The sequence below is a fragment of the Parasteatoda tepidariorum genome, chromosome 9, assembly GCF_982258835.1.
Source record: "Parasteatoda tepidariorum strain Cologne lab strain chromosome 9, Ptep-v5.0, whole genome shotgun sequence".
Taxonomy (NCBI): domain Eukaryota; kingdom Metazoa; phylum Arthropoda; class Arachnida; order Araneae; family Theridiidae; genus Parasteatoda; species Parasteatoda tepidariorum.
This window is the reverse complement of record NC_141763.1, coordinates 27,388,691-27,403,566: the sequence shown is the minus strand read 5'-3', so window position 1 is coordinate 27,403,566 and position 14,876 is coordinate 27,388,691. Positions and strand designations below refer to the sequence as shown.

The 14,876-nt window shown below is 34.1% G+C and overlaps 1 protein-coding gene across 1 annotated transcript in view; it reads right to left on the bottom strand.

The window, feature by feature from the left end:
* Positions 1–14,876, bottom strand: part of Trpm (transient receptor potential cation channel, subfamily M) — a 264,967-nt gene that overhangs the window by 63,670 nt on the left and 186,421 nt on the right. The window contains exon 6 of the mRNA XM_087151134.1: positions 3,127–3,298. Within this exon, the coding sequence (XP_087007260.1) occupies positions 3,127–3,298 (172 nt within the window). The remainder of the gene's footprint in view (positions 1–3,126; positions 3,299–14,876) is intronic.

Sequence of the window (14,876 nt, the reverse complement as noted above, 5' to 3'; positions counted from 1 at the left end):
AAATAAAGAAAGATATGTCATGCTAAACCTTTTAAAAACTAGTAAAATCTCTCATATTTGCAAATTTAGTTTATAGTTATTTACTGTTTGGCCAAACGCGCAAGCCATGTAAAATTCGAATGGCATTTAACGTGTTAAGGAGGACCGATACCCAGCAATCTCGGATCTCGGTCCCTACGCAGGCTTACTGACCGCAGCCAGTGATGCTTGACTTCGGTGTTCTACTGGGATCAGTGTCTTTACGATCAGTCCACTGCGGGACGAACCGATATCATACCTGCCAACTCTTCCGGATTTTCCGGAAGATTTTATTTTCATATTTAAAGTGGTAGTAATTATATACTATTTTTTCTTTTATAATCTTAATTTTTAAATGATATTGATCACCACTACTCTTACAAAAATTAAGCACATATATCAATATGCGTTACTAACATCGTTGTCAACTTAAGTTTTCTCAAATACAACGTATTTGTTTGCTTAAAATTGAAGTTTTAATTCCATTTTAATACCACTGGGAAAAATAATAATGGAAGGGTTTAAAAGTTGGCAGGTATGAGATATGCTATCGATATTTACTACATTATACAAATGACAATGTATTTATTGTAGCAGGCATGCCACAGGCGACTATTTATGCAAAAAGTGGTAGAAACTCAATTCAACTATTATTGCAGAAAGTGGTAGAAACTCAAACTCATTTCACACTATTTAAGAAAGCAAGAAAAAAGAAGGCTGTACAACGCTGTTTTAAGAGTTGGTGATGCTGATACATGTTCACGCTGGAAGCTTGGCTTCCATTTGGCGTGCACTTCGATGTAAATAAGCTTCCTCCATAGGGATGATGGTTTTTTCTTAACTTGCCACTGAATTTTGTAATCGTCAAACAGTTTTTATTAAAAAAAACACGGATCCCATGATGAGATTGATTAGGCATGAGATAAAAAATGTTTATACCTTACAACTTGTTTTAATTTTACCATATTTTTCGAACTCAATACGTTTGACAAATTTTTAAGCTAGTTGAAATAAAGATAATCACGTTTAAGAAATATATTTTAAAAATGATTTTCATTTTGTATAATAATAGATCAAAAACATTTTAAAATGTAATAAGGTAGATGAAATGTTGAATCTTTTCTTAACTGGTCTCCATTAAAATGGAAATAGTCTTTCTCTGTTTTTAAATACAAAAGTTTTTACATAAATTCAACAGAAACGTTTTTTTCCCCAGTAGTTACGAAAGATTTTCAGTATCGATTAAGGTAAGCGGGAATGTGTTTTGGCTGGCGCAAGTGGCTCAATTTGGGGACGAGAATAATCTTAAGAATAATGTAACGAGAATAATCTTAAGAAGATGAAACGAAAGTAGGAATTTCTAGCGTGTCGGAATACTTCAATCAGAAGTCGATGGTCATAAAATTTATATTTATTTTTTCAAATGGCAAAACACATAAAAACAATAGTTAACAAAATCAAACAACGAGATGAAAAACATATTTACTGGCAAACAAATACGCTAAGTGAAGAAGTTTGACAGTTATTACAAATTTACTAAAAATACTTACTAATTAATTTGAACATATCTTGCACTTTTTCATTAAACATTGAACGTTTATCTTCATTTTAAATTATAGATAATCTAATCTAGATGTATAATTTTTCATAGTCTTTTTCTTTAAAAGAAAAATATAAAAATGACGTGAACACATATATCGCACACCAATGCATCCAGATGCAAATAAAATATGTTTATTACAATATGTAATAATAAACATATTCCTTCATAATACGTATTAATAATCATAATATTTCCTTTTAGTCCATATAAGCATTTTCATTAATAATATAATATGTCCTTTTTGTTCATATTAGCATATTCATAAATGGTATAATATTTCCCATAAAATAGTCTGAAGATACAATTAAAGCAAAAATTAAGGAGATATTTTTCCACCATAAAAATCGCGACTTTTAAATTTTTATTTAACTTTCTATATTTTTCTCTTGTAACAATATATATGTGTGACACAGTTTTTTCAATCTGCAAAAATTAACAGGTTTTTTTTTAAAATGATAAATAATATAAATGCTCTATTTGTGTACTCCAGCCCCATATCCACACTAATCCCTCTTTCCTACATATAACACCAGCTATTTCCCTCTATCATTACCTAAAAGTACTTTTAAGTGGTTTTATATGAATTCCATGGGCTGAAAATATCACGTCACGTGATTCCATAGCACTATACTACTTACCCCGCGCGATTTTTAATGACCCATTCTCCTTTTTGGCATTTTCCTAAATAAAAAAAAATTGCTTCTTGACTTTTTTTTAGTATAAGTACAGGTTATAAAATTATAAAAGAAATAAAAGCTTGCCTTGTAACTGCGACCAACAGTATCCAAAAAAGTCGTACTGGATTGCGAGTCGTACTGGATTGTGAACTAGCAACCCATGCATTACAATTTCTTTTCGGTTTTGTCAGTACTGAAATGACCTCTTTCTCTATTTCCTTAAAAACCGCGTACTTATGTATGGTTTTTATGGCTGGATTATTTATATGCGTATGCGAATTTACTTATAAAAAATATTCTTAAGTTTAAAAATCAAGTTCAAAACTTGTTGTTGTTGACGTATGCCTGTTTAGGCAGAAGGGTTGCGATTGTTCTTGTTTTCCAGTGGCGCCATCTATGGCCAATAATTCGACTTCTGACACACCATACATCGCACCCGTTTATAGGGCGGAACCCTTCATTCATCCATCGATCGTAATTTTGCCCTGAATCAGAGAACGATCGATCTCCAATCCAGTACCCCCAGAGGTATTGATTTGCTGTGGGAACATGGAGGACTTTTGCGACTCGACAGATTAAACGTGCATCAGTTACTACACGGGGAGTCTTCGGCCGGCGGGGTTCGAACCCACGAACTCTCGGACATGGGTCCAGCGCTCTACCGACCAGACTATCCCGGCCAGTTTAAAACTTCTGAAATATAATAAAATTTTTAGAAGAAAATACATATTTTTTTTTAATATTTCAAACACATTATCACTTCAATAAATGTGTACTATCATTTTTTAAATATGTTTTCGTTCTTTATGGAATCTGTACATAACTTACTGGTGTAAATCTTCTGCTGGGATATGTACTTTTCGAGTTTTTTCCGTAGAGCAATTTCAGCACCATATTTACCAACAGTTCCATTATCTACGAGGACGAAATAGGAATGGTGGTTGTTCAAAACAGCGAAGCGGCTTTTTGGTGATGATATGCTGTGGTAAGGTACGGTCACCTGCAAATAAAAGATAGAAGGAAATAATTTACTTTAGAGTAAATTTCTTAAAAAAAGGACAATATTTATTCAATAGTTCGTCTTATTGAAGAGTAATGACATTACTTGTTTTCATTTCTCTGTTTTGAGAACGATTCTCACAAGTACAGACCTCCTTATTAGGCAAACGATGTTGTTTATTTACGTCACACTAGAGCTGCACAGTGGGTTATAGGCGACAGTCTGGGAAACATCCATGAGGATGATCCTAAGACATGCCCTCAAAATTTTAATCCTCTACAGAGGTGACGGCTCCTCTCCTTCGAACCTGCGCACGAAGTCGAGCACTTCACAGTAGAACAGTTTAACGAGGACTGATACAGCACACCCTCGGTCCTTTATAGGCTGATCAAAGTGGTCACTGACCCACACACTGACCGCAACCAGTGATGCTTAACTTCGGCATTCTACTAGAAACCGTGTCGTAACAATCAGTTCACTGCGGGACCCTTATTAGACAAAGAAACCCAAAGTAAATCCCAAAGTGAAGCAAATTATAACCGGTTGTATAATTTTAATTGCACAAGAGTTTCGTTTCCTTATATAGAGAAGATGGATTTTGTTATTCTGATTTAGTTTTAAATATATTTTACAAAAAAATATTTATCAAAGTTTTTCTGGTTTTCCCTCATAAAATAACAGAGCCTTCTTAGGGAGTTCTGAGTTTTTTCTTTTACTTTTTTGTTGAACACAGCATAGTTAAAAAAGAAAACTCCACATGAAACTTTATAACACCCTATGAAATTTTAGTAAAAATGTGATTCTTAGAAATTCATACTGTTTTTTTTAATGATAATTTTGAGAGAACGTAAAATTTCAGTTAAACATGTAAAACATCTGGAATGATTAACATTATCATAAAACTCGTACATAAGATCAGTTCCACGACAGGTACATTATTTTGTACTTAAACGATGGTAAAAGAATAACGGAGAAGAAATGAATATAAAGTATGTTCCCTAGTATGGAATAGTTCCCTAGTATGGGATAGTTCCCTAGTATGGGATATGCCCTCCCCTTACTGTAATTGTTGCTTGGCATCGTTTCTCCATGCTAAGCACCAGATTATCCAGGAGTTCTTGGATTAAACGTCTCCATTCCTTCTTTAACGCATCTTTCAGCAGATGGTTCCTACCCCGAGGATACTGTCGTGTCGCAAGACGTCTTCCTAAAGCATCCCACACATGCTCTATGGGATTTAGACCTGGAGAGTAAGCTGGCCAATCCATTCATTTGATATCTTCACTTTCCAGTAGCTCTTGAACATTAGCAGTACGGTGTGGCCGGGCATTAACATCCATAAAAATGAAGTCTGGTCGAAGTCTCGGAACAGACGCACATGGGGTAGGATTACCTCATTGCAGTAGCGGTCTCCAGTTACAGAACCTCGGTCGAAGATCTGAAGCTCAGTCCGCCCGTTCAACATAATGCCACCCCAGACAACAACTCCAGGACCACAGTAATGATCTCTTTCCGCGATGTTATTGGGATGAAATCGAGCTCCAACCTTTCGCCAGATCAACTGACGTTGAGAATCGCTTGTAGCACTAAAACGACTCTCATCTGTGAAGAGGACGCGACTCCATTGATGATGTGTCCAGGTTTCGTGTTCTCTGCACCACTCTAAACGGTGCCGCCGATGGTTAACTTTTAAAGGTATGCAGCGTTCAGGACGTCTAGCAAATAAGCCACCTTTGTGGAGGCGTCTGGCTACTGTAAATCTTGATACTAGTCGTCCTGTTGCTGTGCACAGTTGCTGAGATATGGCGCTCGCTGACTGAAAACGGTTTCTTTTCGCCTGGAGGGCAATGTAACGGTCATATCTTGGTGTTGTTTTCCTTGAACGGCCACCACCAACCTTCCGAACAGCTGTACAAGTAGTTTTAAAGGAATTCCAAGCACGAGAAAAACACTTTTGTTGATTCCGAACTCTTCGGCGACACTGGTCACACTACGCCCCTCCTCAAGCTTCCCAATCATTCTTCCTCGAGTAAAGTCGTCTAAATGATTTCTTGAAGACATGTTTCACAAAACAAATCACTTGCACATGCAGCGAATGTCTTTAACTACGGTGCTCTTCATCCTTTTATCACAGCTTTGAACTGCGCGCTCCGACCCACAAGGTTTACGTACACTTACATCACCTACGACGTTTTATTTCTGAAACTTGCATACAAATAAACTTTCTACTGAATTACGTGCATATTATACTGCAATTTCATGGCTATCTTTTACTTTGTTGGGAAGCTGTGGCCGAAAAACCACTTGTTGCTTAAGTTCTGCACACCAGTGTATATATATAACATTGATTATATATATGTTTAAACTAATAATAATCAAAGTGAAAGCAAAGTAATTCTGTCAAATCAGCAACGACTACATTTAAGTTACCGTTTTTTATTTAATTACAACTTGATTCTGATTTTGTACGAATGCTTTTCTGGATCAACCGTCCCCAAGGGGTTAAAGGGCCACCACGACGTAGTTGCAAAAAATTAGCATTTCATTCGCATATGATTCTTTGAAATTTTGATAAGTAGTGGTGGAAAAACCACTTAAATTGAATAAATAATTTCCGACAAAGCGAAGCAAGTTAACATATTTAAAAGTAGCATAATATATAAATGTTTTGATTATTTAAATATAGTGGGGAATAATAAAACTTTAAATAGAATTTCCTAGATCAAGTATGAACATATATTTTTCTGCTAGAAAAATTATTTCCAGAAAGAGAAGCAATTTGGTATCCCCACATTAAAAACATATCTGAGATTTCGAATTTGTTTTTTGCACTCCCTACATTAAAAACATATCGAAGAATTCGAATTTGCTCTTTGCTCAACCCCTCACCTTCACACTTTATGCGTTGAAAAACTTCAAACACCTTCGATTCAATGCTTGTCAAGTTGACCAAAAGGTGACACTTTTCGAAAACTCCTGTCATGCATTTCAGTTTTACTCTTTTTCTCGGAAGGAAAAAACTGCTTGTGAATTCTACAATTTTAATTTGGGTATTTGAAAAATTGCAGTAATAAAACATTTAAATTTTTTATAAGTATTGATTTACCTCTTTTGAAAAAAATATAGAAATGAGATGTTATTTTATTTCAGAATATTTTATTTTCCTAAATTTTATATTTTTTTCCTCTAAATTTTACGTTTATTACGGAAAATTGACAGCTCTGGTTGATCGAACTTCACTGAATCCCTAGCTTATAAGTTGATTATTTAAAATTGCATTTTGTTTAAATACGGAGTTTTATTGCTTGATTTATTGTTTGACTTTTTCATTTGTTAAAAATAATTATTATCTGGGGATCTTGTTTTTGATAGTTAAAAATTGTGTTATTCTTTCAAAAATCAGTAAATAAACAAAATAAAATTTACTATTCTTATATCGAAATTAACTTTGTTTTCATCCTTACAGAAGAATTGCAGGGGGCTATTGGTTTGGTAATCTAACTGACCAGGATTTTACTTTACATCTTCCAAAAAAATATCTTCCTTGGAAAAAAGTTGCCTACCGTATATTCACCCATTTTGTTTTGAGTCTCTTAAAAAAAAAATTTTTTTTTTACTATAGTTTACTTGTTTACGATAAGATAAAAAAATTCTAATAGAATTTCAAGTTATCCCATTATCTTGAGTCATCCCATCCCGGGTTCGAATACCGGCGATGGCTGGTTGATTCTTTTTCTGCAGCCGGCTCGCGCCGATTATTGTCCTGACGTAAAATATATCCTCAGTGGGAGACGGATTGTGAGTTGGAGTCCCCTTGCTGTCAGACTAACTAACTAAATAACTAACAATGCTGATAAAAATTGCCAAAATTATCTTGCATTTTTGACGCTAGAAATTGTACAGAAATACATTGAATTTTATTTTCCTTCATTGTGTCTCTTAAAAAATAATTAACTGATACTGATTTATTTTGTTTCTGAACTATAGTGACCTGAAATCCCTGTTTCAAGACTTTTGAATGTCTGAATAATTGAAGGCCAAAATTATTGAATTCTATAATTTTTAAATATTATTTGAAGCATTTGGGGTAAAACATTAAGGGGGAACCCCACTCTGAATATTTCAAAAATTCGAAAAAAATTTTATTGCATTTTTCGAATCTTTGTATTAGGTACGATTTCTCGGTACCTAACTTCGTTTGGAAGTTATACCGGAAAATAGAGAGTCGTCGCTAAGCAGGTAGAAAGGCCCGTTCGGCCGGATTAAGAGGGGTGACATTCTTTTTGTGTCTCATCCATTCTGTTGACTGTATATGGAAACTTATTGTAGGCATTTCATTTATCGACCATTATATATATATGAAATTAAACGTTTTCCCCTACCATAGGTCAAAACTTTAAACGCGTTTTTCTCAAAACGCTGTTTTTTGACCTGGCCTAACGTTTTCCTCATTATCTATACAACGAAATAAGTTGTTCTTTATTTTAAATTACGTAAAAATATACGTAGAAAGTAGCATAGGATTTTTTTGATATTTTTGTATTTCGATTTGATATTAGTATTTTAATGAATATTTTTTTAATGAATATTTTTTTAATGAAAAACTTAACTTTTTTTTAAGTTGCCGCCATTTTGGTAATTTTGCGAATATCAAAAAACCACTATGGTATTTTATAGATAATGTCTTTATGTTTCAGAAAATCTAAACAAAATCGTTTTCCCATGTTTCAGGACTTCTAAATCCATGAGGCCAGTGAGGTGCTACTTTTTGATGACCAGTCACACACGGAGCTGCCACCAACTCATTTTTCATTATTTTGTAAAAGAAAAAAATTTTAAAATAGACTTAAATTGTAACTAAATAACATTAAAAAAACAAGGAGTCTCTTCATTGTCTCTATTACTTAAAAAAAATTCGAGAAAAACGTTAATATTTTACCATTTCAGGGTGGGGTCCCCCCTTAATAGTTATTCTCATTCAAAAAGTTATTATCAACAAAAACTAAAGTAGAATACTAAAACCTATAAAAGAAAAAAAAATGTATTTAATTGTTTATATGTGAGTGACATTTCTAGAAAACTGCATAGTTTCAAAAGTAATAAAAATTAATTTCACAATGCATGTTATGATTTACACAACTACAAGTTTCTTTATTTTTAATTGTTATCTTAATTTATTGCAAATGCGTTTTAGAAAAAAACTTTTCAAACTCTATTCCCACGAGTAATGTTCGGTAAAATGTTTCGCTTACAATTTAAAGAATTGTTTGCCATAAAATGAAAGACATATGCTTTACATGACAATAAAGAAAATATTTAATTATAAAACTACAAAGAGAAATCGCTGGAAATTTCAAAGGCTCATTAAAAATATAATAATTTTGTCTGACGAAGTCAGGAAGAAGGTATTTTTTAAAATTTATCGCATCATTAAAAGCAACTACTTACGACTGAAAAATGGTATTTTAAATGCAGAATAACATCGAAACATGTTTACAAACCCTCACTGGCATTAGAAACAACAAAAGTAAGCTAGCTGTATTTTTAACAGCGTGTGAATGTTTATTTTAATTAAAACTTTAAAGAAAGATGTTTTGAAATCGCAGTGAAATATCTTTAATTTGAATATATACAATAACTTGAATCAATGAAATTTGAATAAAAAAAAACAATTTCTAATTAATGTTAAAACGGTGTGATTTGACGATTATATGTAGATTAATTAAAATAGTAATTGAGAAAATGCTTTTAGTTTCAATTTCACTACTGATGATAAGTATAATCTAAATGCGATATGTTTGCAATTAAAAATATAAGAGAAAATTAAATTTAATAAAATTGATGCTCACAAGAAAATATCGGAAGCTGAATTCCCTAAATATTAGTTTTAGATTGAAAGATTAATAATGGAAAAACATTTTCACGAAATCTTAGTAAATATTTATTCATTTTGTGTTAAAATAATGTTGACCTAATGCAGTTGTCAAGCTTTATCAAACATTTTAAACGACGAGATTTTATTTTAGTTTAAACAATTTATTTTTTAGTTGGGGTTTTAATTATTTTTTGCAACAAAAAGTATGTGTTTAATTAAAGATTTAAATTTTTTCTTACACATAACGTTAAAACTGCATCTACACGTATAATAACTTGTATAGTGCCACTCTCTCTGGATTTTCGGAAAATTTTTATTTTTATCCTAAATTATTGAATTCCACATTTTTTGTAAATTATTTTAAGCATTTAGGTTAAGTGTTAACTTGGGTTTTGTGTCTTCTTTTCAAGGCAATCGTAACAAATTTTATACAGACACACTTTATCCTTATTTTAATAACTAAGAAAATGGTTTTGACAACCACTACATTTAAATATTTGAAACAAATATATAATTGTCCTGTTACCCCATTAAGCTTATCCTAAAGCCCCATTAAGCTTATCCTAAAGCCATTAGCAGGAATGCCAACTGCTCTGCTTTCAGGAATAGGTTTAATAAAGTGGCATACCTGCTAACTTTTAATCCCTTCCATTATTATTTTTCCCAGTGGTATTAAAATGGAATTAAAACTTCAATTTTAAGCAAACAAATACGTTGTATTTGAGAAAACTTAAGTTGACAACACTGATAGTAACGCATAGTAATATATATGTTTAATTTTTGTAAGAATAGTGGTGATCAATATCATTTAAAAATTAAGATTATAAAAGAAAAAAATAGTATATAATTACTACCACTTTAAATATGAAAATAAAATCTTCCGGAAGAGTTGGCAGGTATGAAGTGGTAGCAAATTATGTAGTAAAATTCGTCAAAGAAAGATAGTTACGCCTACTTTTTAATATAGTAACCAGTAGTTTGATGCTTTAACCCTTTCGCGCCGACTGTCACAAATACGTGACAGCATAAAACCGTATCAATCAGGGTAAAAAGATAAAACTGGTAATCAAAGTATTTCTTTAGCAGTTTATTTGTGGGCGGAGTTATAATTGTTTGATTTATTTAATCCACCATTACTTTGTTCAAAATAAAACTATTTAGTTATACTTTGAATTATCATTGATTACATATATGATTAAACTAACAATAATTAAAGTAAAGGCAAAGAAAAGCAGTCAAATTAGCAACGACTACATTTAAATTACCGTTTTTTATTTAATTACAACTTGATTCTGATTTTGTACGAATGCTTTTAAGAATCACCCGTCCCCAAGGGGTTAACGTTGCATTATATCATACTTATAATTTTTGATATTAAGTAGTGAAAAAATTACTTATAATGAAAAATACTAAACAAAAAGTAACTTAAATTTCGCTACCACTAGAAAATACTGTTTTACGAAGAGGAGCAAGTTGGCATCTCTGCATTAGTCTCAGTTGCCCAAGGGCCAGTAACCAGATGAAGAAGTGAGGTGCCCGCTGGTACTTGGACCAAATTAAGGCTCCTATGCTATCAGAGCTGACCTATCAAGCAATATTGGAGCAAACAAGTTCGCAAGTTAACGTTATGTTTGTATTAGTTATGGTATTACAGCATACCTGCCAACTCTTCCGGAAGATTTTATTTTTATATTTAAAGTGGTAGTAAATATGCACTTTTTTCTTTTATAAACTTAATTTTTTAAATGACACTGATCACCACTATTCTTACAAAAATTAAGCACATATACTAATATGCGTTACTATCATGGTTGTCAACTTAAGGTTTCTCATATACAACGTATTTGTTTGCTTAAAATTGAAGTTTTAATTCCATTTTAATACCACTGGGAAAAATGATAATGGAAAGAATTAAAAGTTGTCAGGTATGTATTACAGAGATGCCAACTGCGCCGGACACGCCAAAATAATTTAAAAAACGGTAAATAACTACAATGTAAATGTTGCAAATAGTTGACGATATTTTCTTTCTTTCAGAAATGTAAAGCATGTAAAATGTAATGCAAAGTGATGAATTATATAACCCTACGCATTGTTTAGAAATAGTGGTGGATTAAAATCTACTAAATCGAAATTATTAAACCAAGAATTACAATTAATAAACTACCACTTGAAAATATTTATTCGCTGTGCTTATGTTAGCTATTTGCTCCAACAATAAATGATAAGTCGGCCTGTCTAATTCAGGGGCTCTAGACCAAACTTATATCCAGTCCAGTCCTTTCAGGACGATATTAATCAGAGTAATTTTTAGTGTAGAGAGCAACCCAACACGAGTGGTAATAACCAGGACGGTCGGGTTTCTACTTTGGGGCAGTTCAAAAAGTACGTACACAAAAATGGAGAAATTTTAACCCCCTCCCACCCTTCCTACACAACCGTACGCAAGGTCTTACTCCCCCCCCCTTAGAGTACGTACATTTTATTAGTCTACCCCCTTTTTCATAAAAATTAAAATAATTATGTTTTAAATAAAATTAAATATTTATTTAATATAATTTATTAATTTAAATTATTTAAACAATAACACTCAACTTTATGTACGTACTTTGTATAATACCTCCCCCCCTCCCCATCATACAAAACCGTACAAAATAGCAAATCCCCTCCCCCCTTCGAGATGTACGTACTTTTTGAACGGCCCCTTTAACAGAGGTACACTTTTTTGTTAATGAAGTTTTTTTATGATCTTAACGTTATTCATTATGAATATTTGTTAATTCTTCCCATTTTTTGTAAATATTTATCCTTCGTGTAATTTTCGTTTCCCTACATGTAAACATGTCTTGAACTTTTCTATACATTCAATTATTTGTTACTTTTTACCATGGCAAAGAGCCATTCTTTTCTTCCTACCTGTGCCATTATTTGTTGCATTTTATGTAATCCGTCTATTGTTTTTGCTTATGTTCTCATTACAGGATGAATGGGGAAAAGGGCCATTATTGGCCTCAGGAGCCCAGCTAGACCAAACCAGAGACCTTAAGCTTGTGCTTAAACATTAATTATGCTTAAATGAGACGTAACCCATTAATCAATAAAGTTCAAGCAACTGTTTTATTGTTTTAATAGTGTTGTAAATAATAGCAAAATAAAGGTGACAGCTATTTTAAATAGTATTTAATATGAACTTAGAAATAAAAAGGAAGAGAGCGATTAGAAAAAAATAAACTCAAAATATACAAGAAATAGAAGTTGCCAAATTACGAAAGTGCAACTGTACAAGATAAACAAAAATAGCGTGAGGCTCGCTGATAGCATGCTCGATTTATAACAGCCTCCTTCGAGCATAAAAACAGTCTATAGTCAATATTGTCACTCAAAGAACTGTTCTCACACCAAGTAATGTCTTTTGAGCATGAAACTGAGGTGCTGGAAGTGCCTTCGTCCGAATATCTGCTTGCTGCTCATCACTTCTGACGTAGCCTATCTCAAAATGTCCTTCAGAAAACTCATCCTGGACAAACTTGTATCTTTGATCGATGTGCTTAGTGCGAGCGTGAAACATCGGATTTTTGATGTATTTGATGGAACTTTGATTATCAATCTGGAGGATTGGTAATGAGATGTCGTTGGCTATCTCGGCAAACAGGTGCTTTAACCATATCAGGTCTCTTGTCGCATCAGCTGCTGCCATGAACTCTGCTTCTGTTGTTGAATTGGATATAGCCTCCTGCAATTTACTTCTCCAAGTAATTGCACCTCCACCGTAGAAAGATATCTCACACCTGTGCGAGATCTCCGAGTTTCAGCACAACTGTTGTTATCTGCATCACTAAATAACATAAGGCCTCTATCATCTGTACTGCTATATACAATGCCACGTGCAATGGTAGTACGAAGGTACCTGAATGTAATCTGCACAATTTCCCAATCAGTTTCTGTGGGATTGTCCAATTTACGAGATACTAAACTTACTGCATAAGCAATGTCAGGTCGGGTTTCCATCGCTATATAAAGCAAGCTACCTACTGCTGATCTATATGGAATGTGACTGCTAAGAGGATTTGCCTCCTTGATCTTTATCATCCCATCAGCATTCGGAAGTTCATATTCAACCTTCAGATTTGCCTTCTTCACCGGAATGCGTGATGTTTTGGTAGCATCCCCAAAACGCTCTAGCATCTTTTTAGTGAATGCTTCTTGGTGCAAGAAGATTGAGCCGTCCTTCAACTGTTCAACTTGTAAAGCAAGGAAACAATTTAAGGTTGTCACTCTAAGGTTGAAATGTTGCTTGAGTTCGTTCATAAAGGTGAGGAATGATGCTTCGTCTTGTACAGCGACAATACCATCATCGACATAAATCGCCATCAGCATCTTGTGTCCCGAATCCTTACGAGTGAACAGGCAGTGGTCAGATTTGCTTTGGGTCATACCATGTTTCTTTAGCACGTCGGTAAACTTGGCATTCCAACATCGACCAGCTTGTTTAAGACCGTACAAAGGTCGGAGCATCTTGCATATACGTCCGCTTCCGTCATCATATCCTTCGGGTTGATACATGTATATATCCTCAGTCAAATCACCATAAAGGAAAGCTCTATTGGAAAGATCAAAGGACCACGTCAATTTGAAATAATTTTAGTTTCTCCTTAGCTGCTGTTGCAATTAGAGCTCGAATAGTGTCATAACGACACACTGGACTAAAAGTCTCCAAGTAGTCGATATCCTTCGTCTGCGTATATCCTTTCGCGACTAATCGAGCCTTAAATTTTTTGATAGAGCCGCCTGGGTTAGTCTTCACTTTGTAAACCCAGCGATTTGCGAGAATCTTTCTCCCTTTAGGTGGCTCAACAAGTTTCCACGTACCGTGCTTGTTTTGCGAAGCCATCTCTTCGTCCATGGCTCGTTTCCAATTGACATGCATCGAAGACTTCATAGCTTCTTCATGTGATTGGGGTTCTGTCAAATTCAGGATGCTGCTGTAGACTTCATAGTCGTTAAATCTGGGTGGGCGGCGTATAGTTGATCGGTCACGCAATCCATGCATCGCCATCTGTGATGGTTCATCTTCTACATTGCGAAGATTTTCACTCTCCTGCAAGTCAGTACCGTCGGAACTGCCTGAAATTTCAAACTACATACCAGTTGATGTACTGGCACTAGAAGTAGTTTCTGAAGACAGGGAAGTGGGACCTATCTGCTGCTCGTTGAACACCACATTGGCGCTCTTGATTGTGTCATTCTTTGATGGTATGAAAACACGATAGCCATCACAATCACAATATCCAACCAAATATCCCTTTACAGCCTTGTCGTCCAGTTTACTTCTGTTGACATCCGGTACATGTACAAAAGCAGTTGATCCGAAAATTCGAAACTTGTCGATTTTCGGCTTGCGTCCGAACCATACTTTGAATAGAGATTTTCCTGTGATTTTACTTGGTCCAGTTCGATTAAGAATGTGGACAGCCGTCGATGCTGCTTCTTCCCATAAAAACTGTGGTAGGCCTGTATCCTTGAGCATAGTTCGAACTGAGTCCATTATTGTGCGGTTTTCTCTTTCAACTGCACCATTTTGTTCTGGCGTGTACGGCATAGTGATTCTTAACTTGATACCTTCATCATTAGCCAGTTTTGTCATCTTAGCGTTGTCGAACTCACGACCGCTGTCTGTAACCAGTTCTTTCACATTTATGCCGT